Source organism: Lingula anatina, unplaced genomic scaffold (assembly GCF_051362555.1).
Source record: "Lingula anatina isolate TDL-2025a unplaced genomic scaffold, LinAna3.0 unanchor82, whole genome shotgun sequence".
NCBI lineage: Eukaryota > Metazoa > Brachiopoda > Lingulata > Lingulida > Lingulidae > Lingula > Lingula anatina.
In genome coordinates this window covers 1,525,812-1,547,369 of record NW_028257603.1, presented here as the reverse complement: position 1 = coordinate 1,547,369, position 21,558 = coordinate 1,525,812, and the positions used below count along the sequence as shown (strand labels likewise).

General features: G+C 36.9%; 1 protein-coding gene across 1 annotated transcript; it reads right to left on the bottom strand.

The window, feature by feature from the left end:
* Positions 1 to 11,220: 11,220 nt before the first annotated feature.
* Positions 11,221 to 20,835, bottom strand: LOC147759169 (uncharacterized). The gene is made up of 15 exons (XM_086998568.1): positions 20,772 to 20,835; positions 20,451 to 20,509; positions 20,109 to 20,229; positions 19,621 to 19,750; positions 18,861 to 18,998; positions 18,355 to 18,490; positions 17,800 to 17,955; positions 17,037 to 17,164; positions 16,404 to 16,559; positions 16,131 to 16,171; positions 15,375 to 15,545; positions 14,821 to 15,048; positions 14,338 to 14,445; positions 12,121 to 12,272; positions 11,221 to 11,865 (listed from the first exon to the last, which is right to left on the bottom strand). Exons 1-14 carry the CDS (start codon positions 20,833 to 20,835, stop codon positions 12,124 to 12,126), a joined length of 1,785 nt encoding a protein of 594 aa, XP_086854694.1. The 3' UTR covers positions 11,221 to 11,865; positions 12,121 to 12,123.
* Between the last annotated feature and the right edge of the window lie 723 nt (positions 20,836 to 21,558).

Genomic DNA, 21,558 nt, shown 5'->3' with positions numbered 1-21,558 from the left:
AGAACAGGACACCAAGAAATAACCCGCATTGAGTCTCAAAGCCAGTAGCATATTATTTTCCATTGTGACTCTAAAGCGAGGCAAAACCGCATGTACGCAACTTATTTTGTGGATATTGTATCGGTTGGTCTTTTCCTACATCTTTATATATTCAATCTCTGTTTAATGTGTGGCAGTGTATATAATTCCTTTAATAAACCAAAACCATTGGAAAACGTTTGTCAAATTTGATTATTTATTTGGAATATCATTTCGGCTTTGAAATAAACACATCTTATTGCAATTTTCTAATTTTAATTATCATCTTTAGGGATAAGAAAATAGTCAAGATATTTGTAAGATGGTTGTGGCAAAAAGCGTATATTAGAAAAATCTTAACAAGCATATGAAACTGCCAATAAATCAAAACTGAATTTTAATTTATTTATTTATTGATCTTAATTTATTTGCACTTTGAATTGATCATTTTTGTCTTAATAATTCAATAGTTTGTCCTCTCTGATGTACTATTTTTTAGTCAAAGTGTGTACCACAATTACTGGCCGATGTCAATGTTGATCTTATGTTTGGAATTCCCTTTTCACTTTTTAATAAACAGCTTATTTCAAACCCCGAATGTTTTGCTTACATTTAAAGTGGTAAAAAAGGGCCCTCAAGCTTTTAAGTATAGCTGTTTTTTAGCTTATTTTTATATAAGTGAAACAAAAGCATCCAATGCATGTACAGACATATCAAAACTAAATTTTCATGGACTTCATACAAGAAATGAAGCAGTAAGAAACGATACCTTCAAACCAAAAGTGTATTTGAAGTCATCATGCAGAACAGCGTCTTTCACAGACTTGTGACTTAAAGTTCGATAAACGCAAGTGATAATAACCACAGACTTCCGGCATCTGATTGCGCATGCTCGTTGCAGTACTAGTATTGTAGTTATCAAGCCTTGTAATTTTTAGGCCGTATGTTAAAATCGTGAACGACAGACTGCCTGGTTAATTTAATAATACGAAACAAAAGCCTGTGTTTATCAAATCAAATGACTCTTAAGTATACCCTCAACAGTCCTGTCAATACCTCGAATTATTTTTTAAAAAGAAAAAAGTGGGCCTCCTGGCCTTAGAGAGGTGTTGAACTATCTCTTTATTTTATTTTATTTTATTTTATTAGTATTTTTCCTTTTTGGTTCACTTAAGCTCATACAGTTTCTTTATTGCTTCGGGTTTTATTTGAAAAAAAAAAAAAAGCTAATGCTGTTTTATTGTTTTTTTTCCTATGTATAACTTAACCTGTACACAACAGATATTTCTAGTAAATTATAAAAACCTGAGAACTTAAAGATACATGGAGTCGGATCTACACGTACAATTTTATTGCCTGGCCTCAGGTTCAATGCCCAGCCGACCATAGCAAATAAACGCATTTTTATACCGACGCTCTCTCTTCTTAGGCGGAGTCACAAGTCCAAGAATGGCTGTCTTGGTATACGTTATTTTCTTTGCATTGAAAATCGCTGCTGTAGACGGGGGATTGGGTTACTCTAGCTTAGGCAGACTTGGTATGTTACACCCAGATACAGTTCCCTTGCTTTGGAGATGGAATAAGCTGGCAGAATGGTGGTATTGGCAACCCAGAACACCTGCATTACGGAGCTTTGATGTAACTAAGGCAAGTGCATGTCTTTATATGGAGAGATACATATTGCCATTCTCTGTGTCTGCCTGAAACGGGGGCCTCCCCGTATTTGAGGTTATAAGTAAAATAAAGCGACACAAGCATCTGTTAATAAAAACCAGGGTTGTCAAGGAAAAGAAGCAAACGATTTCTGGTATTACTATACATGTTCGTCGTTATTTATTTTTTATCCGCGGGGAATGCAAGAGCTACTTGAGTTATACATGTATATAGATGGATTGCTCACGATATAAGTTGTATGTCCAAAAATAATTCCCTTCCTTGCAATTGAAGACAGCCTGTCCGTATATCTCAAGCTTAATATTTTCCATATTGGAGTTATGTTACATTTTTTCCAGATTTTGTGTACTTTTTACAATATAGAGTCAAATTCACCTTTTTGCGTCTTCATTGGAATTTTGTCTCAACATGAGACAGTTTCAATATCTGTATATATAGTGACTGTAACTTTAATATGTACATGAGATGATGAGACAGGATTCATAAAACGTAATTTAAAATTAGAATCGACAGAGATAAGGACCTTCTGCACACCTATATGCTGTATACGCATGTCATTTATATTTAATTTCTAGCTTCAAGGTATCTGGTACGGATATCTTTGGCGACAGTATCCCATGATAAAGGACGAGGATGTTTTAACGGAATACTCCGCCCACGTGACCATAGGTGAAAACGGGTCATTGGCCTTCCTCATCAAAGCATTGCCGTATGTAAAAATCAATGGAATGGAAAGGAAGACATAGCACATTCCTGGAACTTACAACACAGCATATAGTAAAACAACAGCTTGGACATCATAAAGAGAGTCCCTAGTGAATTGTTATTAAGTGTATATTATGTTATCATAGTACTAGTACATATGTGTTCCAATCTGGATACCACTGTAAGGACCTGTTAAAAACATTAAAGCAAAACACGTGTACGTATTTAGAGTGACATCAAAGTGGGGCTTCAGATACCTGTTAAGAGCAGTAACCACTTCTTGTTGTACTGTATATGATTTGATCAAATTTTTAGGAAAGGCGCTCGAGACTGCATAGAGCTCGATGAGTTTTCCAGACTTCGTCCTACACGGATGCCAGGGGAATTCTCGTTTGGCCCATCAGAGAGTGAGCGTTCTTCCCTTCTTCAACTAAGATTGTTTCTCATCTAGTTAACATTTATCCTTTTCACATTTCTTGTTAACACATCTTAAGAGCTCAACAATTTTAAGGGTTAGGATAGCCCGGTACACTTAAAATTACCAGAGGAGATCCTTTTCTCTGTCTAAGTAACACACACACGCCCGCGCGCGCATCAAATCTTACTTACACGTAGACAGGCACATGTCTGCAAGAAATACTATTGTCAATGGGATGAACCACCAAGCTGAAAATATGTTGTACGTTGAACACAAAGACGGGTCTAGCAATTACTCTCTTGAACACCACCTGGCTTCCTTTAAATATATCACAGGTAATGATCTTACTTATGGTGTATTTAGAAAATCACCCCCCTTACTTCTCTGTGACGAACACCCTGTTTCTCCTTTCTTTGCAGGCAACAACAAATTTGAGATTGTTGAAACGGACTACACGAACTACATGGTGATCGTTATCTGTCGTAGAGGAGATGTAACAGGAAGGTGTCAGAACGAAGGCGTTGAACTTTGGAGCCGTCGTGTTGATCTTGAGCCTATTTATGTCTACTCCGGAATGAAGACAATTGCGGAAAGATTGGGTAGAAGTTTTGAAGGGTTCCGTTTTACGGAACACGAGTTCGGTAAATATCTTTCCTTTTAAACAAAAACAGAAGTATATTTGTCAGATTTGTTCAGGTTATTGATTATAGGTGAAAACAATTAAAAAATAAGCTTTCAGAAACCTGTACTTCCACAGTATGACTTTATCAATACTTTGTCACATCAAAAGTATCAGGGTATACATGAATATGTGTGTGTGTGTGTGTATGTGTGTGTTTGTATGCTAATTTTCCTTTTTCCTAATTGTTTATTCATTTATTTAATGACTTTTTGGTTAGTCAATTTTGACTCGTTGGAAAATTCCTCATTTAACATTATGTGCTACATGGATTGCTCTTTGAATTAAGTGAAAGTCATACCCGACTTCTTGGACTTGATCAAAATACATGAGTTCGAAGGGTGCTTGAACAGGCATTGATACTTCAATATTACTCTAAATTGTATAAGTTGCATTCACATAGGCTTATAAACGTTCCAAGAAATATACACATGTTAAAAGCATTGTAAATTGGAATCCTATTTCAGCCTGTCACCTTCGAGAACAGGAAACCAAGAAATAATCCGCATTGAGCCTCAATGTCAGTTCCATGTGATGACCCACGTTTTTGCCAAGGCGACGCAAATTCGAGTATGAATCATTATCATTAGTATTATTAATATTAATTTTTTTCACAAAAATCGAGCATGTATTTCTGAGTTCAACACATTGTTCTATCTGCTGCACACGGTAAAGCCTAATTAATAAACTCAATAGATGTGAACTAAGATCCATGAACGGTCAGTAACAATTATGATAATGTATTAGATTCCAATTCAGATTTAAAATAAACTCACCTTACAGCAAATGCGGAATGTTTGCTTTATTCAGGATTTCAAAGACGAAATCTCATTTTTTATATATAATCTAGGTGCTTATAAATTTTGTTTTTGTATAAGTGGCACTTAAGCATGCATTATAAATCCCTGCACATTGGCGACATCTTTATCAAAACAGAATAAACATGGACCCAAGAAAAATTCTTGCAAATTTTATATCCAAAGATCACACCGCACTACCTTTCAAATTTGCTCTATTGAGTTTATGTTGCAACTGAAACATGGAGGTATATTTAAGTTCACATTCTGTTTAAATATATGTCTAATAACGAGCTGGCCGTCATCAGTCATCAGCAATTTCATAAAGCACGTTTTTATTTAAAAATTGGATATCTAGTAGAGATACATGTATAACGAAAGAGAGGAAGACCAAAAGAAAAACAAGTGTCTCTTTCTATAGAGAAAGTGGGCTGTTCTTCAAGGTCGTTCATATTATATAGCAATTACAGTATAAATAATATCGTTATTGTTAAGTGTACAGACGCTGTCGTTCTCGGTCTTGGTGGCCCTAGCTGTCCACATGTTCGTTTCTCTAGCCACAGTCAAACAAGTTTTGGTATCCGGCTCACAATGCGCACATGTACATTGTCTTTCACAAACAGGCTGGAACCAAAATATATATTTTGAAAATGAATTACTAGGCTTTTTGCCTTCCTTATTTTGGATTATAATGATATATAGAACATTATACTAGTTTAAATACTTGGGTTAGCAGTTCAATTAAAAATAAAGCAGTCTATGTTTATTAGATGCTGAACCCTTTCGTTAAAACGTGTTATAGGTAGTACACGTAAAAAAATTGCATTTGATAATGAACACACACTTGGATTGTAAGACAAATTAGGTTTAGATATCAAACGATGAGTGCCGGTAAAACTCAAGTAATGTCCATACCATTGGATTGCTCGTGATTCAGGAACCCCACAAGACTTCTACACAGCACCTTGGCAACCACCTGCATGGCATTGTACAGGTGGACGGCCTCCAAAACAGGATTCCGACTGGATATTGCCACACCCTCCAATTTGGAACACGTCCCGTCTTTCCTCTTCCCAAGGCAGTATTTGGTAACCAAAAAGTGGGCGTAATCGGTGTCGGCTATAATGTACTCATTTTCCTCTGACTTGTCGAAAGCAGTGGTGAAGTGGTTTTCCAGGATGTCGTTTGCAGGACCTAGGAAATATAAGACTTTTGCATCTTTTTTATAATAAAAATGGCCGTTATATCAATCTTTACGGAAATGCAAGTCAAGTTGAAACAGTATTGAGTTTGATTAGAAAACTCAGTGAAAGGGGACGTACCTATATCCATTGTATACCTCCCGTTCATCTGAGTGGGGACCAAGTGTAAACGGCCAGTTTTCAAACATTTTTGGTTATCGCCTCGTTGTCTACAGTAATAAAGAGACATTGAATACTTAAATGTGCACTTCAATGACTGTATTAAATACATGTTAATTCTGTCTTTTGGAACGTGCACCACTTTAATGCTGGGTAATGCATCACTATGTTTGCCAAACGATAAAATGTATTTTTCATTCAGTGTGTTATAAAAAGGGAAGGCGTAAATGAAAAAAGAACGTGACGTATAAAATGACCAAAACACTGCCCTGAAAGTGTATGTTCAGGGCCGTAGCCTGAGCAAAATGCCAGGGGGGCAATAGCGGACATGAGGGGTCGAAGCCCCCGAGGGGGGAGGGGGTGTCCCCCTCCCACGGTGTGGAAAATTTTTAAAAACTGTATGTATAATACTGCATTCTGGTGCATTTTAACTGTTTTATTGCTCAATCAGATGTCAGAAATTGTGGGTTCATTTTGCCATAAGTATAGCTCCCCTAAGGATAGCTCCCTAAGGGAGGGTGAGCTTTTTGGCATGAACTGAGTTGGCTAAAAACAGTACATCTTTGTTAACAGATTGTTGAATGATTGTCTAGTGGCCATGAGTGCATTTTCTCACAGAATTGATACCAACTTTGCAATTATTTTTTTATTAATTATTATTTTATTAATTATTATTTACCTTTGCGATTATTTATTTATTTATTTATTTTTTTGCACCTCAAATCCCCGGAGGCTACGGCCCTGATGTTTATTTTCAACGCTAAATATGATCATTTTTTTATGCGGAAACTTACAGTAATTATTCTTTCTACTCTATCCCTTATATAGCATTTCATATTCCACATATTTAATCATAGTCTTTAAATTGTCAAACTTACCGTCTTCCTTGCATATCGATGGACAAACCTCCGCCATCTTTCTTCTGTATATTCAGCACAAAGTCGTCCATAAAGGAATCATTAGAGAAAGGTGGCACCTCCTTTGACATGATTTGATACCATTTTCCAGATACCTACATTGACGACAAAAACAAGCTGTTAAGCTTTTCCTTATACTTCAAGCATGTTAGTATTATAAAATTCAGTAAATCCCATTTTCATTCTTTAGAGTTGTTGTCTTAGAATCATCCGCCCCAGAGACAGCCCAACCCTAAAATGCTCTTAATTCTGAAGTGCCCATGTACCCTTTGTGTTGACAGGTTTCTCCATCGCCAAAGTCTGAATTCCCTCACTCTAATGGTCTAGAAGGCGTTAGGAGAAATGACATTGTAAAAAGAATTAAGAATCAACTATGTGCAACGATGTCTCTCCAAGCACAATCGTACTGATTTCAAGTGCCATTTTTGGCAACCAAGTTGATAAATGATAAAAAATATAATCATAGCGTTTTTTTTTTTTTTTTTTTTTTTTTTTTTTGTAACACGCAGATCTATATCTGAAAAATGCATTTTAGCGTATAAAGTACTCTAGGTATTTACATGTATGAACATCTTTAACGGCATTTACCTACCTTGGTTTCATTCAGGTTTGATGATATAGGCATTGTGGGATACCAGTACCATCCTCGTCGCCTGTCCCACCTCCAAATTAAGGCGGTCGTACCTGGGATGAACTCCCCCGGTTGGTCTGATTTTGGGTATCCAACTATCCCGTCTACGACGGAGACTGTCATAGCAAAGAAAATTACTAGTACTAAGGCAGCCATACTAACTGTCCTGACTTTCCTTAAAGTCAGTGATGTTCTTAATTTTGAGTTTATGCGCTATGGTCTGCTGATAATGTATTTAGGGAGAGCCGATGAAAGCATCTGTGTCTGTCTGACTTCCTTTATATCGTATTTCATGTACGATTTGATACCTTGTGTTTCTACCAAATTCAGCTGCTATTCTTAGAAAATAAATCGTCCCAAATTCAATTATTGCACACCAGCAGCTCACAACAGACACGAAAAAATCCAACAAATGAAATAATTTTCGTTTTTAAAACCAAAAGCGAAGAGAAAGTTAGAAAGATTAAAGCCCCTAATAACCACGAAAAAATGCTCACGTTTTCTTTTGAGAAGTTGGTACGGAATGGGCATAAGGGGTATTCAATATAATGCATGTGTTTTCATTATAAAATATTTTATACGGCAGGCTATGTACACCAAGAATTACTAACATGTGGTCTGCACATTTTTAGGTCTCTAAGGCATGTTCATCGTATTATTAATGTCCCAACACGCATGCACAGTTAAATCTTAGCAGACACTCACCTATTTTACCCCTACCAGGGCCACAGAAAAAATAATCATGTCACAAGATATTTTCATTTAGGCTCTTGGTTATTAACTTGCTAGGTTAATTTTTTTTTTTTTCTTGAACGATTAAGCCAGTCGACCTTTCTGAGATTTACCACTGTACATTTATCATGTAAGCCCACATATGTCAGATATAGATAAATAAATAAGTGCACAAAAAAGAGTTTGTGAGTTATAATTATATTGACAGTTTGCTGCAGTTCGGCATATGTGAAGTCATATTATGTAAATTATCGCGGTTACAACTTGGCAAAAAAATAACTCTTAGATATTTGTATAATATTAGTCATAAAAACGCACTTCTGAGACAATAAAATTTACTCTCTTGTTAGACTGTAGCTATGTTAATTTTTCTCCATTCTGCTTTGACAGTTGTCGAAAACAATTTAGAGCCCCGAATGGGTTTAGCAAGGAACATTAAGGTAGGGGAAGTGGAACACATAATGTGATTAGTGCACATTTCAGCTGTGTAACTCGCGTGAAAAATACGAGCTTAAGGATATTGTGACCCTTTATTATCATCGATATACCGAAAATTAGATTTTACCTGCAGCAAATTATTAAATAATGCACCTGTCTTTGTGCTGATTCAAAACAATAAAAAAACTAGAAAATATAAAAAATCGGCGTTTTTATTTATTTTTGCAATGTATTAGCACAGGCAACTCGAAGCTTTAATTGTCAATTTAACACCTTTCTACTGTATTTTGAAGTAAGATAGCAATCGGTATTGGCGTAACTTCATCCCTGAACAAGATTTTATCACGAAAATTGGCAGAGTTGACCACTAGTTTATACGCTACAATCCAAATCCCTAATTACAGATTTTCATTAAACAAAAGGCCTTATTTTAATTTATCAACCATAAAATCTGAACTAAGACTAAAAAGAAAAATCGGCGGCAGGGTTTTGGAGTACTATTTGGTGTCATTAAATCGGCGATAAAAATATGATCATGGGTTCACAGCTAAAGGAAAAATTTGAGAAACCGATTTTTCAGGTTTCACCCCAAAATCGCAATTATGACGTCACCCTTTAAATCGCATATGTGTAAATATTAATTAATTTAATCATTGGACACTAAGGATTTATTTATTAACTACTAAGTTTTGAGAGAAGGCTGACAATACCGTTAAATATACTTCAATATTTCACTTGCAATTTTTAAATTAAAGGGATAATAACTCTTCGTTTTGGCCAAAAAATGAAATTTCCTGGAGTAAACAATTTCCCCATACTAACCAATGGATAATGAATCTGTTTTTACATTCAAAGTTAGTCCCTGTTTTTTTTTTCTTAAAAGTTTGTTATTTTGTTATAATCAGTTAAGATCATAAGAGAGTACAGCCATCAATGGAGGTCACGTGGTCTTAAGACAAGCTCAGATATCAGAATAATAACTATAACTGCCGTCTCTGTTGATACAACAGAATATATTATATATATATGAGTTGTTCCCAATTTTTTTTTTTTTTTTTTTTTTTTTTTTTTTTGTAAAATATAGATCTCATATGAAGATATTATCCCTTTTAGTTCAAGAAATAAGAATGGTGAAACTTAAGAGCTGGTATAATATTGCTAATTTACTAAGTACAGTCACTGCATTGATATACTGTTATTGTATTGAACAACATCTAAGCAAGCGTGTAATATGAACAAAAAAAGACACCCAATCCCAAGTCATGCCTAAAGTCCGTATTTTTATGAAAACACGCCACCACACGCGCCGTCGCTACAGGGGTCTAGCAATCAAACCTCGGAGCCGAGATTCAATCTGTTTAATGAGAGTTTGGAAAGTTGCAAAGTGTGGTTCGTGGTGAAAAGTAGGTCATAGGTCAAATTCAAGGTCATTGCAAGATTCCCAGTATATGACTTTCTATTCAAGTTCAATAGTAACTTTGGACGTATCTCTGCCAGTTTTTGTAACACAAGGATTGGAACATTTGCAAAATGCAGTTCATCATGAAAATGTGGGTCAAAGGTCAATTCGCCAGTGCATGACTTCGTATTCAAGTTAAGCAGTAACTATGGGCGCATCTCTGCCAGATTTGGAGCTAAAAGGGTCGAAATATTTGCAAATTGCAGTTTATGGTAAAAAAAATATATATATATTGGTCAAAGCTCAATTTCAAGGTCACAGTATTGCCAGTATATGACTTCCTATTCAAATAAAAAAAAGAGAATTTATGGGCCCATCTCTGGCAGTTATGGAAATACAAGGGCTGGAAACTTTTCGAAGTGCAGTTCATGGTGAAAAATGGGCCCAAGGTCAATTTCAAGGTCACCATTAGATTGCCGGTGCATGACTTCCCATTGTAGTTCACAGCAACTATGGGTGCAAGTTTTGGAGATATAGGGCTAGGAAAATTTGCAAAATGCAGTTCATTATGAAAAGTAGAGCATAGGTCAATTTACCAGTGTATAGCTTCCTATTCAAGTCCAATAGTAACTATGTGCGTATCTCTGCCAGTTTTGGAGATGAAAGGGCCGAAAAGATTTGCAAAGTGCAGTTTATGGTGAAAAATTGGCCAAATGTCAATTCAAAGGTCACAGTTGGATTGCCAGTATATGACTTCCTATTCAAGTTCAATAGTAATTATGGGCCTATCATTGCCAGTTTTGGAAATGCTAGGCTGGGAAATTTGCTAAGTGCAGTTCATGGTGAAAAATAGGTAAAAGGTCAATTTCAAGGTCAGTTAGATTACCAGTACATGACTTTTTATGCAAGTTCTATAGTAACTATGGGCGTACCTCTGTCCATTTTGGAGATGGAAGAGCCAAAAGATTTGCATGTGCTGTTATTGGTGAAAAATAGGTTAAAGGTCAATTTCAAGGTCACAGCTAGATTGCCGGCATACTACTTCCTATTCAGGTTCAATAGTAGCTAGGGGCGTACCTCTGCTAATTTTCAAGTATTTCACATTTTATTTTCACCCCTGAATACTGCCACGTTGTATTTTTATATATAATGCAGCTCGTAAATCGTATGAAAAAAAAAGGACAGCACCCCCAGTATTGCACTTGGAAGCTCTACAAAATGCAATAAACAACATGTCTCTAGTATTCACGGTTCCAAAATTAGAGTGAGAATTTTCAGTTTCGGCTGCTTCTCCCTTGATAATGCACAGATTGACCCCAAGCTCACGAAGATGAAAGATGACCCTAACTGAAAATCGGCACTTTTTTTTTTGCAGAAATTCCCAATTTAACTCTACAGTTTGCGACAGTTTGCGACAGTTTTATTTGCATTAGGAAAGATACCCAGTTAACCAAAACACTGAACAAGTGAAATCTCACAAGATAATGAAATTAAGGAAATGCGAACGATTTATTCCTAATAATTTATACTATAAGCAAAAACACACTTAATATGAACTTTAAAAATATAAGTGAAACGTCAAGAACCACCACCTGAAACCATCCAGACTACTTATCATAAAATCACTAAACCAGACTACTTTTAATTATAACCAAAATACTTTTATCATATAAATTAAAACATCACATCACTTTAGTAGATGGAAGATAACTATTCCATTTGGAGTTGCCCACCAAAAAGGACATCTAAATATTATAATAAGAATACACTCTGATTAAGTATTTAAACAATGAATAAATAAAGACAATTGGAGTAGGTACATAATATAGCTTAAAACAACCAAGACATATGTCAGATCTGTGTCAAGTTGAGAGGAAAACTAAGGTGAAGTATATTGTATTAAAATATTATTCAAGCAAAGCTGCGACAGTTTTTTCCCAGTGTTTTATGATTTCATGTAGTTTTTAATCGCGTCAGTAACTACCACCCAGTGAAAATAGTAAATGTTCAATGGAAAGCACAAGCAAAGGATGATTGTCAATGTCCGTTTTTCACACTGTCAACATTATCATAGCCTTGGCGTTCCTCCGCTTTTGCTGAAAAATAAAGAAAACACATATATATGTATTGTATAAAAATGGTGAAATTAAAAAAAAATGAAATGAAGTGTTCTTAAAGGAATATATCCTTCAGGATACCAAAAGACAAAAAAAACTTCTTTTTAAAAGAAAATCATGACGTGCATTCACGTGATTTCAAGATTCAATGAAAAACTAATTTAAACATTATTACTATTTGTTCCATTAACAGCTTTCCGCTAAGAATAAACCTCTTTTACTTTTAACACTCACCACTTAGTACAAGACATCGCAACACGTGTAGTTTATCATCACGACGCAAGGGCAGCCATAAGGAGCAGGGATTGTCACGTGACAGACTGGAGACAAATAGTCGACACATTCTTCTGTCACAGCAGCCTGCACTGCAGCAACATAGGTTTCATCTGGAATATTATACAACATAAAATTAATAAAATATATATGCTGATTCCACGCCTGGATTTGTATTACTTTTTAAAAGACAGAAAAAAAACTTAGGTCCAGACAATACAGCATTGGTCAAAAAGGTTGTCCCACCCCCATTTCCATGTACTTTTATTTACAAATGATAACCTAACAGCTGTTAATTGTTAGAAATAGTGTTTTTTTATTACGTATACCGTGTCTTACATGATTAATGGTTTAAAAAATACAAAATAGTGGTGAAAATATACATATTTTATACCATTTAGTAAAATTTATAAGAGGTACCCCCTCAAATCGACTGTTTCACTGTTACTTCTAAAGATGTAAAGAAATGACTATAAAATGACTAAAATTAAAAAGACGCCATCAAATGTCACCAAATTCACACACAATTAGCATTAGGGTGTGCTCATTAAAGATCACGTGCCTAACAGCGTGTGCGTCTACCGCGTACTGCAATTATTTCCTGTAGACGGGGCGACAAGCCTTCAACACGGGTTACAATTCTGTTTTGTGGGATATTGTCCCATTCTTCTTAAACAAGTTGGGGGAGTTGGTCCACTTTTTTATGGGGTTGGTTCTACTTTGCATTGCACACTCCAATACATGTCACAGTTGATTAGTAAGTTTGATATCAGGGCTCAAAGATGGTAGTTCCATCCTTAGACCATTATGTTTCTTCAACAAACAGTTGCCAGGCGAGAGGTGTGAGCAAGTGTGCAGTCATGATAAAGCCTGAAGTTAACCCCAAAGTCAGTTCTTGAAGATGGAATGAGATATCAGCTGAGAATGCTACGTTCAGTGATCCCACAGGCACCTGAACCTGGCCGTCCATCACTCGAAGGAAGTTGATTTTGATGCAGAATCAAATTATTTCTTGTATCCCATCGATGGTCAAAGAGGGTCCATAGACATGTTAAAAAATGCCTCTTGGAAGGGTGTGTGCAGGATGATATCGCCTGAGGTGTTAGATCAATCCGCATTTGGAGAACATTCCAAGCCCATGGTATTAGTACATTGTTCCTTTTGGAACAAAACGTAACAGGGGCATTTTGATGTAACATTCTCAACAGAAATCTCACTCCATTTGCAAGAGGTGACTTCAGGGATACTACTGGCTTCATTGTGACGACGCACTTGCTCACAGCTCTCGTCTGGCAAACGATTTGTTGCAGAAACACAGGGCTCTGAGGATGGGACAACCGTCTTTGAGTCCTTATATTAATCCTACTGAGCACCTGTGGCATAAATTGGAATGTGCATTGCAGGGGAGAACCAATTCCTAAATAATCTTGACCAATTCCGCCACGCTCTTTAGGATGAATGGGACAATATCCCACATAACAGAATTGTTACCCATGTTGAAGGCTTGTCGCGCCGTCTACAGGAGATAATTGCAGTACGCGGTAGACGCACACGCTGTTAGGCACGTGATCTTTAACGAGCACACCCTAATGCTAATTGTGTGTGAATTTGGTGACATTTGATGGCACCTTTTCAATTTTATAGACATTTCTTTACATCTGTAGAAGTAACAGTGAAACAGTCGATTTGAGGGGGGTACCTCTTATAAATTTTACTAAATGGTATAAAATATGTATATTTTCACCACTATTTTGTATTTTTTTAACCTTTAATCATGTTAGACACGGTATCCGTGATAAAAAGCACTATTTCTAACAGTTCACAGCTGTGAGGTGATCATTTGTAAATAAAAGTACATGGAAATGGGGGTGGGACAACCTTTTTGACCAATGCTGTATATACTTTAGTTTTACAATTAAAGCAATATTTACACACTACGCCTTTTTTTTTTTTTTTTTTAATTTTTGTTTATAATTACTAAAGATATATACTTTGCATACAAAACGCCCTTGATCTTATGCTTACAAAATGAACTCAAACAAACTATTCAGTGTTTTAACATAAATAGTAAAACAATGTTAAATTGTTGCTTCTAGTGAGCGAAAAAAAAACAATATAAAAAACAGAAAAAAATATATATTTAAAAAACTGAAGAAGACCCAATTGATATCATCTTACCGTAGTTTTGGATACTTTCAATCAGAACAATTCCGCATTTAAAGGTGACATACTTCTCATATGTGTTAGCTCCATTAAAAACGACCTTAACATCATGAAGCCTATTTCCTAAAAAATAACAACATAAAGCAACTTATAAATGCAGAATAGTTTACAAAAGGGGAAGCCTTAATTTCTTGTGTTTCATATACTCATAAATTTGAAAGAAAAGTCTAGTGGCATTAGATTTCAATATTTTTCTTATAGGCAAACGGATGTGCGCTAACGATTCAATAGTGATATTACATCTCAATATTGCTTAAAGCCACACAATACACGTTAAAACATAGAAGCAGGCTTGGTTTATTCCACATAAAATGAACATATAATGTATATACATGTACCCTCGAGTATGAAAAGAAACCAACAGTAATTTTATTATAGAACCATCGAACAAAAGATACTTAAAATGTGCGCTTCACTGTAATGACTTAGAATATTTACCACTGTCGTATTGAAATGAAGACGAACTTTCCGTTTCGTTCATCTTTAGACAGCATGGCTGTTGGGTGCAGTTTTCATATTCAACCGGAAGCTCGCCACAGTCATCACCAGGGCATTTTGGGTCGGGGTATATACACTCCTTGGTGCGCCACCGAATCACCGTACCTGGCAGTCCACAGGTAGCAGAACAAGGAGACCACGGTGACCAATCACTCAGATAACCGTCAACTGAAACGTACGCATTAAAAAGCCATTACCGCCGCCAAATAAGGTTATGTTTCCATCGGCAGTGGCAGGTCCTTATGTTAGAGGACAAGATATATGAAAAAAATGAACTGATACAGTTTGATAATTTAGGACCGTCAGTTACATGTACTCATCAGGAAAAGAAGCAAAAATGATTTAACCGAATCTAATTGTTAATCTTATTGTTAATCTATTTCTTTTAACGAGGGAAGGGTGTGCACTCTAGGAGTGTTCCCTGGGATTGGTTTAGGCCAATAAGCATTTTGCTTTGCTCTACAGGAGAGAGAGAGAATGAGAGATTGCCTTACCTGGGCAACAAGGGCCGGTGCAAGTTCCAGTCTCAGTATCCGAACCTTCGCAGTCGACGCCACCATAGGAGGGTTCGGGACATTTGCACATCCTAGTTCTGGCCTGTTTACCGGTCTCACAAGTAACTGAGCAATCACCCCACTTTCCATATGGACACCAGCCGCCATTGGCTGGAGGTAAAGTAATACATTTGTGAACGACAAAATATTGAATATTCAGATGCAAAAAGAAAGAATTAACGCATTTTTTTGTAATTTTGTTTTCAGCGAGTCACCTTCATAAAAAATGTCCAACTGATAGTGCACATTTGGAAGCAAACGGAAGGGTTTTAATGTAATGAAAATACGTTATTAATATGGAAGTTGGCAATGGCTTTTTTCTAGTATACTGGTAGAGACAGTGGGAGCGATGACGTGGGAAGACAGAATGGAATAAATCTTCAAATGTAATAAGCCTTCATAATTCCCATGAACTTCATTTTTCTATTCGTATACATTCTAGTGGCAACATTAGAAAAAAAAAGGGAGTGCAATGCAAAAAATATACATGTAGATTTTATATTAACAGAGATAATCAGTTTTGAAAAGCATACGTTTTGTAAAAGGCATGGGTGCTTAATAGTATGTAAGTTATAAGAACGATTGCTGGACCCTTTTCACGAGTTATTATTGATTTGGGAATAATGCTGTGCGTACTGGCTTCAAATTTCTTGAGATGTCTTCAAATTACAATGAAAATCAAAACAAATATCTTACCTCCTACTTGAATTGTATCACATTGGTAAGGGCCAGGACAACTGTAAAAAATGTACATATAATATATAACTATATAGTAAACTTTTCCTATTCTTAGATTTTATATAGACTATAGTGTATACCAATATTTGTAAATCACGAATTTACGAGTTTATATGCAGTGCGGTATCAAGAACGTATCTAAGTACACCATGCGATTGTATTACTTGAAACAAAAATCCAATTTCCTCAGGATGAAAAGTTTTGCCCCTGATAACAAAAGCCTCTACTTACCCGTCACCGCCAATGGCTTGGTAACAAAGCAACGTCTCTCCCAGCTGTGCACTGGTCGGGGTCCAGCTAATGCCCACCGAGACAGTGCTTCTATTTACCTTGACCATTGTACCCACAATAGCACCGGTAGGAGGAACCACGTTGATTGCACTCACCCTACATTGGTAAAAAGAATATTTTAGCCAAAAGAAAGGAAACACAATGTTTGTTTTGTCTATGGTTCTATGATGCATCCTATGGTATTTTCCCATTAGTGCAGCTCTTAACTCTATGTCGGTTGTAACTCCACGTTCGCTTGACAACGGCTTTAGATAGCCATAGTCAAGCTTATCAGTACTCTACTGCAGGACTGAGACGGTGCTCTGTAACTGCACTCAGTGACTTTTATAACATGTGCATTTTTGGGCGTTTTGAAGCACTGTGGTCAATACAATAGCTTACTTTTTTTTGGCCAGTAAACATAGGTGTGGATTATGAATATTTAATATCGATATTTTAAAGGTTTTGCCGTCAACCGAAATCATATGACATGGTTATGTAATACCCATTTTATGAAAGGAATATAAGATATATATTGCATGATAAAATAGGTGCATGCTGTGGTATAATGAAGGACACCAAATGCTTACATACCCATACGAAGAAGTTGCCACAATGCCTTTCTTGTAAGTCGTTCCTAGAAGGAAGGTAACTGTCACTGGTGGATCTTGGAAGGCTGGCAAGTTGTCACAATCGCAGCCATCCATTATTTTGGCTAGATACTGAAATGTTAATTTTTTATGGTACCATATACATTTGCACATTTGCTGCGCTGAAAAAAGGAAATAAAAAAATTTGGTGATTATCCGATGAGTGTTTTTTTAGCGCAGGGTTTAAGGCCCATGGGAATTCAACCTCACCCGCTGAAAATGCAAATTTGTTTAAAATGAGAATATCGCAAAAAATATGCATGCATCTGTACCTGTAATTCCAAAAACAAGGCAGCAAAACTGTCATGCACAGACAAAAAATAAAATAATGCACAAAGTAGGTCATAAATTGTGAACTTTGATGGAAAGTCAACACTGAATTAGTATTACAGGATATGCACTATATGCAACTCTGCCAAAAAGACAATGCAGTGACTTCAGGCCCAAAAGGGACCAATTTCACACAATGAATTCCCCGATAGGTGAATAACGATGGCAGCGTACAAAATGCTTGATGCACTTTTTGCATAAAGCTTAACAGCATAATCACCACCAGTTTTAACGATATACTATAAGTACTGATATCACTTGAATATTCAAAAAATAAAAGTAGAAAAGGTCTTCATGCGTCTTTCAAATATTCCTGACCCTAAATATATATTTTCGTTTCTGTTTATATATATATATCCATCGCTTAATAACCTTACCTGCAATGGGACCTTTGACAATGGAGTTGTTTCGTCTTTCTGGACTCCACCCTGTGTTATACTTCCTGCCGGGAAATCTTCAATGGTTACTGCTATGCCGTATAGCCCATTAGTATAAAGAGGGCGGGCAGAGGCTGGGATGATAAGAGTGCAGTTCTGAAATGAAGCAAAGGTTTACCCAGCAAGTCATCCTGTCCATGTTTGTATATACTGTGTGCCCTGTTCGAGCAGAGAACGGCATATCATGCTGCTGAGAAGCTTGTTCACTTTTTCCGCGACTTGGCGGCTTGTAAAAATTCCCAGCAAGCTTTATTAGTAGGCAGCAGTAAAGGTAAATATATTTACATGTGGTCACTTCTTTCTCTTTCTCTCTCTCTCTGTGTGTGTGTGTGTGTGTGTGTGTGTGTGTGTTTGTGAGCGTGCGAGGAGAGAGAGCTTTCGTGCTGTAATAAAGTAGCACCGGTATTGGCTGTGCTTGCATGTGTGTGTGTGAGTATTGTGTTTCAGAGAGAGAGAGAGAGAGAGAGAGAGAGAGAGAGAGAGAGAGAAACTTACTGGATATAAAGTTGACCCAGGCAGTGGCCCACAGATCCCTCCACACTCGTCGCCTGTTGCCCAGCGGCATCTTACGGTATCCCCGTCTGGGTCGGCATACGGGATGTCAAACCGATATCCACAGGAAACAACCATGCTAATAATAATAATAATAATAATAATAATAATAATAATAATAATAACCTGATGAAAGTTAATCTGTGTATAAGTGTTACTCATAATGATGAAAGTTAAAACTGCTCATTTTCTACACAATAGCCTGGAAGCGTACCTAGTCTATAACTGGCGAGTCTATAACTGTTTTGTTACAATAGCTCGGATTTTTAATACAAGACACATTGGAAACTGTTATTCAAAGCGATTGCTGTATGGGATTTACAGTAGTAACTAGCGTAAAAAACGTTGCAGAGCAATTTCACATGTGGGGACATATATTGTAGTACATGTACAAGTACAGCAACACCAATATCCGTTTAAACCCACATGCGCATTTACAGAACACTTACTCAGTGATTGGAACTGTTGCCGTAACAGGACTAGCATTTGCTTTTCCCGTGTCGCTTCTAACACCGGCATTGTATTGGGTATAGATATTCCAGCTGTCCCCTCCATTGACCAATGTTGCCCAGCAGCAACCTGAAAATCTGAGGTGCCAAGATGCAAATCACGCGTCGCGTAAATATAAGTACTTACTTAATCCAATAAACAAAAACACATGTCGTTCGATTGACTAAAAAATACGTCAGTACTATACCGAATGCGCCGTCCGTTTGTAATAAACGAAGGTACTATTATTTCTTCGTGTTATTTTTGTTTAAGATCCCATTTCCCAGTAAGGCCCCGTAGACACCATAGGTGTCAGTGGATCAACTCAGCTCTGCGGGAGCTGTGATATGTACAATTTGCTTAACTGAATGACTCGCCTTCAGGCTAAAAGTGATTTTGTGAAACGGGCCCCTAACATTTCCTACATAATACGCTAACCAAATTATTTGCACTTTGAATATCCTATTAATATATAAACATTTGGTTTGGATTTCAATGCTGCCTGCGATTTGTCCAACTTAATATCACACATTTTACAAAGCACACTTAATTAATGTAAATGATACTAAATAAATGCCCCTTACGAAAAACCCCTATAGGACATTCTATACGTCTCAATGGGACTCTAAGAATAATAGCATACTATGATCCTAGTAACTAGATCAATGAAAGATGTTTAATGGGTGTAATGGGTTGGACAAAGACTAAAAACAGACTTACCCAAAGTGAAACACACCAGGACTTGGCAAAGTGTAAGAGAAATCATTCCAGCCTTGTTGGTAATCTTCAATACTATCTATGGCTGTAAGGTAGTATTGATGAGGTGCAATGTTTATTGTGGATCCGCAGCCTATAGTGGAAGATAAAGGGGAAAAGTATTATATTTTGACGCCGCCTCCTAGCACTCGGCTTTCACCAAACTTCATTGAAACATTGGACGTGCTGAAACCATCCGGGTCCGGTTTCACAAAAAGAATAAATAAATAAATAAATAAATAAATAAAATAATAATAAATAAATAAATAATAAGGCAGATCCCCTAAAAACTTAATTACCAACGTTATATGGTCACATGCGCAAATCATACCCTATCAGGAACAGTGTTACAACGCTCTCATGGTGATCCTAGTCAACTAAGACAGGTACCTGACTTTTTAAACTTGGGTCTGAGTTAGCTAATCTGTGAGCATGCGAGGTATTGTACTTACCAAAAGAACACTCCCACTGGCCATAAACTCCATCGGAAAGTAGACCAATCTTATCCTGCGTGCAGGGGTAATAACATGGCCCACTGTTTAGGGCCCATGCAGACCGCCACGTGCAGACTACCTGGATAAACGGGAACAATGGAGAAAAATTATAAATATTACCTAGGCAGATTGAAAATCTGCCTGGCTGATTTCAATCTTGCTTGTGACATACATACAGATAGATAGATAGATAGATAGATAGATATGGGGTTTGAAACTTATTCACCATTAATGAAGTTACAATCTGTGTTTGTTACAACTGACTAATCCATGAAAACAAGGTTACGTGCAACAACTAACCTGAAGTGCATCAGCTGGATGAGGCCTACAACTGATTGTGGCGAATTTGAAATGGTCCCCTGAAATAATAAGCGCATTCTTTTACATGATAACGAATTTTGATGCTCAACCGACCGGTCGACAGCGGTCAAAGATAGGTCAATATCAGGTAATATTTACCTCCCAAACGGCGAATATAAATGTTTTGTATTTTTTATGAAAACACCTTGCCTATGATGATCGAACCCGGGACCTCTCGCTAATTTCTGATGGCAAAGACATATTTATTATTTGCGAGATCAAGGTATATATTCTGTTCATATATTCTGTAAGTATACATACCTTCCACCTGTGTGTCCAGCAGGAGCAACATGACTATTCCAGCATAGAATTGCAGTGACCACATCGTTGATCAAATCAAACCTATAACACAAAAGTGACAGTAACCAATGATTTTACATTTATATTTAAAGCATTGTGTTAAGAAATCAACGAAGAAAAAATTCCTGGTTATCTAAAATATCATTTTATATCACTCAGGTGTATCCCTTGTGCATGCGTATACACTATCCACAAGCTTTGAGAAAACCAGGCTCTGTAAAAATATTTTTAGTTCCAAATTTTACATTTGTACCGTCATGGGTGAAATCTCTTAGAGACCATTCAGAATGAGAAGAGCCGAGTGCTAGCTAGGCCACGACCGAAAAATGGAGGACCTACATGAAAGGAAGACCGCTTAATCCTGTTATGGTCTCTCCGCCTCTCACACGCCTCTCACACGCGTCGACCCTGCAGGGACACAGTCATTAAATCTCGGCTCAGTTCAACCGGTCGAGAGATCACAAAGTCCTAACTGCTGGGTGGAACTTAAGCACCAGATCTGGAGTGGGCTGAACACCTCCAAAGTATATATTTAAAGGTTCCCAACCCTAGATCGATCTAACAGGATCGGTCCAACTTCTTGCAAAATTGCTTCCGGTTTAAGTGGCCTGGATGTCTGGGACGCCTACTTAAGCTGCAAAACGATAGTTAATTACCCCCTATTAACTTCAGTATAGGTGTGACAAACACCTAAGCCGCTTAAGTTAATTGCAATTAATTGAGAATCCCCTTGGAGAAAGTTCGATCC